Source organism: Triticum aestivum, chromosome 6D (genome assembly GCF_018294505.1).
Source record: "Triticum aestivum cultivar Chinese Spring chromosome 6D, IWGSC CS RefSeq v2.1, whole genome shotgun sequence".
NCBI classification, from domain to species: Eukaryota; Viridiplantae; Streptophyta; class Magnoliopsida; order Poales; family Poaceae; genus Triticum; species Triticum aestivum.
In genome coordinates, this window is record NC_057811.1 from 483,485,349 (window position 1) to 483,491,176 (window position 5,828).

General features: G+C 41.1%; 1 protein-coding gene across 1 annotated transcript; it reads right to left on the reverse strand.

The window, feature by feature from the left end:
* Positions 1–1,216: 1,216 nt before the first annotated feature.
* Positions 1,217–3,742, reverse strand: LOC123146208 (uncharacterized). Its single transcript, XM_044565817.1, has 4 exons — positions 3,528–3,742; positions 3,211–3,257; positions 2,076–3,026; positions 1,217–1,969 (listed from the first exon to the last, which is right to left on the reverse strand). Exons 2-4 carry the CDS (start codon positions 3,244–3,246, stop codon positions 1,451–1,453), a joined length of 1,506 nt encoding a protein of 501 aa, XP_044421752.1. The 5' UTR covers positions 3,247–3,257; positions 3,528–3,742; the 3' UTR covers positions 1,217–1,450.
* Between the last annotated feature and the right edge of the window lie 2,086 nt (positions 3,743–5,828).

Below are 5,828 nucleotides of genomic sequence, written 5' to 3' on the forward strand. Positions count from 1 at the left end.
GGGACGGCCCATCTGGCTGTCACTTGCATGTGCGAAGCAGCGACATTGTGCCGCTCGAATATGATTTGGCACCGTTCGTCTTATTTAACATACGTTTGAGACGTATCTTGCCCCCTCCACCGCCGCCATTGCCATGGGATGCTATGCCCCCTCCTCCTCGCCTTTGGGTGCTGCCGCTGCCATGGGAGAGAGGCGAGGAATCCTACAAATTTCTTATCTGGAGATTTGAGCTACTGTAAAATTTTATGTGAACATCGTGAAAAGGAACACTGAGAAAATTTATTATAGGATTCAATACTAAAATCAAACAATGAAAAATCTACATAGAAAAATTCCTAAATAATCTAATCATGCAACTCCCTATGGAAATTCTTTGAATAAAAGGAAATGTCCTATAATTCTGTGTTTTTCCTGCGTAGCATCCAAATCCTTATTCTTGTAGGAACATGCCATGACTTTTTAGTCAAACATTTTCTACTCCAACGTTTTTGGAATCATGCGTTCCAAAGGGGCCCCTTAGCTTTTACCATTTCCAACAAGTAAGAGAAAAACATTCTAATTCTTGAAAAATGAATAGTAACACACTAATGTCTCATCCAAAATCAGGTCGGTCATTTTGTTGTTGTTGATGCAAACAACAAAACCATAGCAATCATCGGAGGATATGAAAAATCAAATTAACCAACTGGAATCATGCTAGCTGCAGCTATAGCCGGCCAAATACACAAGCACTCAACTTTCTCTTGTGCCAGTTCAAAAAAAAACACAAGAACTTCTTTCAGGCACAAATAGCCAACGTGCAGAGTCCCTAACCCCACATCACGTCAGATAAATCCTGTGTTCAAAACCCAAGTGCAGAGGTCGTTGATGAACTGATCGATCGTTGCAAATCTTCAGCAAAGTTGCAGAGCTGCTCCCGAATGCGTCGCGCTGGAGCTGGCCGCTGGGGACGGACAGGAACACTGCCGTTTCTTACGTGCATTTTCTTCTTGCAGCAAAGCTGTTGTCAGCAAAGTTTGTGCTCCCTCCGAAAAGAAATAGAAGAGCGTTTAGATCACTATTTTAGTGACCTAAACACTCTTATATTTGTTTGAAATAGAAGAGCGTTTAGATCACTATTTTAGTGATCTAAACACTCTTATATTTTTTGTTTACAGAGGGAGTATTTCAGTGTCCATGAAAAATAGAGAGTGCTGTGGTTCTCATAAATACAAGATTGAAAAAATAACAGATCATCATTCGAACTGAATATTGACTGTATTCAACATAAGCACGTTACTGCACGCCCACAACATAGACGTGCTTATTTTATCCAATTCATTTGTCGAAAATAGCTAAATGAGTTGTTCCAACAAATTGGTAGCCAAGATACATTTCTGCAGAATATGCAATAGCGCCGACGTAGTGGCTACTACTGGGGTCTTTGAAATAGAGGTTCATCTTCATCAACTCAACCTAATGAGCGGAAGTGAATAACAGGAGAAGCCATAGCCGAAGCGGCTGTCATCTTCTCCCTCAACAAATCAAGCTCCTCGCTTGTCCGTGGATAACGCGACGGACGAAGCGCCACCTGAGGAAACCTTTCGAAACACAATGGGCACACCTTCCTGGAGTGCAGGGATACCTCCCTGATGTTCACAGCAGCTTGAATGACACGTCTAATGTATCCGATGAAATTGTCATCGGACTGGAAGCCGTAGATAGTCAGCCTTGCCAGATTCTTCTGCTTAAAATGAGGATCAGATGGTTCCCACTTCACATCCGTTTTCTTGGAGACGCTCTTTTGTGACTCGATCCGGCACTTATGGTCCCATACTGTGATGCAAAGCTCCTCTAGGTATGGTGCCGCTTCAAGAAGGAACAGTGTCCAGGAGATATCACATTCTTCGCGAAGATGATCCAGATTCACAAACCGTAGTTTGGCAAGCACAGGAGCAAGCACTTTGGGGCATTCTGGTTGAATCCAAATCTGTGAGAGATAAAACAAATTAGAAGTAATAATGCATGCAAGTTGTGCATAAATTGTGCATCATACAGTTAATGAGAATGGGATAGAAATGATTAGAGTGAGTTACCTTTTCACTTCGAAACTCCAGATACAAATCGCTTACAGTGGGGGCATTAGCAAGCAGCTTGCTTAAGTTGAGTGTCTTGCCTGATAAGTATGGGCAAGCAAGACTGAGCTTCGAAAGCTGAGGGACAAAACCAAGAACCAAGGGATTATCATCATACTGCCAATCCCTATAGGACATCCGCTGGAGCTTTGGTAGAAAGGCAAGCTCCACTGTTTCAAATTTCCCAAAGATGATAACAAGCTCAACTAGTTGAGCGTGTTCTACATGGAGCACCGAACGGACCCCCTCGTCACACTCGAAGAAAGACAAGAACTCCAACCACTTGCAATGGCTAAGGATGTTGGATATATCTGATTTACCAAACCTCATATTCCGTAGATGCAGCCGCGTGAGACCAGCAAATGCATCCGGACAACCACGAACAAAATCATTGAATTTCTCAGCATAGAGCAGGCGATGGGCATCAGTGCAATGGCTGAAATCCTTCTGTGTCATGATCTCAAACTCAGCTGCATCCAATTTCTGGGTCACCATGGCGAGGCCAACAGATTTGCCGATGGAGAGACAGCGAGAGGGAACCAAGAAAAATTTGAGCTTCAGCTTGCGAATGGTGATCTGTGGAGACCTCGTAGTAAGGATCTTGTTCGTCACATCAGCCACAACACCATCCATTTGAATCAAATCGTGAGGGTTGAGATCAATTACGATCTGCGAGAGCATAGCGGGCAGCTTCTGCATTTGCTTTGACAGGATGCAGGTTTTTACGGCATCAAGCGTACCCACCCTCTCGAGGATGTTGAGCAGCACGTCATTGGGCAACTCGCTTAGCCTGTCCTCCCCATTACCAGCTGCTTTCTTCAACCGTGTTTTCACCGTCTCAAGGACTTTGACCACAACATCACTTGGCAGCTCGCTTAGCCTTTCCTCCCCATAATAAGCTGCTTTTTTCGACTGCGTTAAGGGGACGGATTAATCATCGGTGATAGATCGATAATTTGTACTCCCCCGTTGTCTGTTTTGTTCCAAATTACTCGTCGTGGTTTTAGTTCAAATTTGAACTAAAACCACGACGAGTAATTTGGAACGGAGGGAGTAAGAACAAATAAAGCAAAAAAATAAAAATAAAACGACTTACATCACGGCTGCGGCGGCGACCTCTGTTGAACTTCATGGCGATCCGATCTCAAATGGAACAAAACAGACAACTTACAGCGACAAACAAAACGCAAAGAAATAATTATATTCTTGAAACGACGCTCCGGCCCAGCGCTTATTATAGCCTCGTCCTGATCCGATTCAGGCTGGCATACAATTCGTAAATCGACGGATTTACTATTGTCTCGCAAGGGGCGGACATATAAAAACAGCACCTTTTTCTAATACAAACCGAAATCGGTCTCTTTCTTCTACGACGAATCCGATTACACAACGAGACTGGCACCTGTTCCTTACTTGTTCCAATCCGAGCACAGAACGAACTTGAGATTCCTTCATCTACGGCCGCCAGATTCAAGGGCAGAAGAGGTTTGGGCCCAAATATTGCGAGAAGAGTTGCGGGCGCCGCCGCCGCCGCCGGCGGTCGATGGGTGTGGAGGTTGGGTGGGGATGGAACAAGGTTAGGGCAGACGATGGATCTGGTATATCTGCGCTGTGGTAGATCTGGCAATATTTGGGCATGGCTAACCTCCTACAAGCTTGGGCCAGAGGCCCATTTCAACACAAGAGTAGGCCCGCGAGAAAAAAGAGATAAGCCTGTTCTGTAGCCCAGGAGCAACTCAACGTCGCAACAGTTTCTCAAAAAAAAAAAAAAATTCAACGTCGCAACTCGTAAGTACCCATTGCTCAAAAAAAAAAAACTCACGCCACATTGTACTAACTATGAGGCCGATATGTTAGCCAAGCCTTCGCACTCTTTAGGTGCCACGTATGGCTGGGCCAACCCCACGATCCTAATTGTATCCCACTATCTATGAATTTTGATCAATAAAGCTTGGTGTTTCTCAAAAAAAAAAACTCACAAGTACCGATTGCTCAAAAAAAAAAACTCGCAAGTACCCGATTTAGACCAAAGCTTATATACCTAAAAAGAACTTACTTGCTTGGATCGAAGTGAATAACTTGATCATCAGCTAGATGATCATGGGGATTTTACACTGATGATGCTCTAAAATAGTTAAGAGGATAGTCATTAGGCACGCTCGTAAAAACTTTTTTGGGGAATCATGGACAAATATTGTTCATTTGCACCATCGGCCTTCAATATACTCCCTCCGTGTCAAAATATAAGACGTTTTTTTGGTCTAAATCTAGACCAAAAGACCAAAAAACATCTTATATTTTGATAGAGAGATATTTCACTTGTTCAATATATATTTCAATCATTCAAACCTTATGTCATGGTATCTGATGTTTGAGAAATATCAAACAGATCATTTAGAGACCAGCAGCTCACGCCCAAAGATTTCGTCTGTTGATATCTTGAGCCCCCTGAGTGACATATTCAAACAACAAATACATTGTTATAAACAAATCAACAAATAACCATCAAATGCACATAAAGAAATAAAGACTTCCAATAGGATAGATTCCAGTATTGAAGATCTTTATCTCCTTGTTCTAGTTTATTTACACCAGAACCCCTTCGGTCATGGTATTGCATTCGTTAATTTGACATGCCACAAAAATTTAATGGTGTGCACTTGAAAGCAAAATAAAATCATCTTACAAGTCTTTCTTGATCTTGTTTGACCATTCGCAAAAGAACGAACAATATAGCCATACATCACTGGTCTTATATGTGATTCTGTATCAACATAAACTTTAGTTGTGTCAAAGAAAATGAAAGCAGACTGGTGGTCAAATTAGTAGTTGCAATCAGAACAATCAGAAGTAGATCGTCTCCTACAAAATTATTTTGTGATTTTCCAAAGTAGTGCATCATTGTTTTAATCATTTATCATATAAGGCTTTATGAAAAATTAAAGTAATTCTATCTTTTGAATAGCTATATAACCAAACAATTTAGCATAACTTTCTCTTGGATCATCAGCTCAATTAATTTGCAGTACACGGGAAGCAAAAAATGAGAAAGTGTGATGATGTACAACATGAAACATTAAGTCAAAATATTTGTTGAAAGAGACTTTTCATCCATCATTTCCTTCCTTTCGAGGGTTCATAATCATGATCTCCCCATTTTCCCCAATAAGATCAACAGAGGATCATTGATCAGTTTGGGACCTCAGTAAAGGTTTGACTCTACAGTACACTCCAATGCTACCTATGGAACATATTGAAGCTGTCAGTAATTATATATATCTTACTGCAAATAAAATGAACTGAACACGTTTTAGGTTTACCTTTGGGATCTTGAATTTGATTGTACAGCTTTCCTCCAGCAACTTGTCATAAGCATTATGGTTCTGAGCCACAAAATAGCTTTCTACCACATTAGAATAATGTTCAGAGACCAAAGAGCTCGACAATAGACAGAATTCCAAAACCATTAATCACCTCCTCGTCAAGTCTTACTCACAATTAGCTCAAATAGATTTAACGTCAGACTTCATCTAATTGAAGGACAATTTTAATTTCTGAACATTTCGTGTTTTGGAAGAAAAATGATAATTAGCACAATACAAAAAAGAAATCCATAAAATAGACATGCCAATTAGTTATGTATAGCTTAACCCTGAATAGTATGTTTGTCATTATTAGTACAAAAGTGGTAGGCAAATCTATCGTTTTACTGTT

Bases quoted from the DNA above. Each gene is read 5' to 3' on its own strand.
- LOC123146208 (XM_044565817.1), bottom strand. From the start codon at position 3,246: ATGAAGTTCAACAGAGGTCGCCGCCGCAGCCGTGAT. The intron at 3,027-3,210 runs GTAAGTCGTTTT...CCCTTAACGCAG, and splicing joins GTCGCCGCCGCAGCCGTGAT to TCGAAAAAAGCAGCTTATTA. The intron at 1,970-2,075 runs GTAACTCACTCT...TATCTCTCACAG, and splicing joins TGGAGTTTCGAAGTGAAAAG to ATTTGGATTCAACCAGAATG.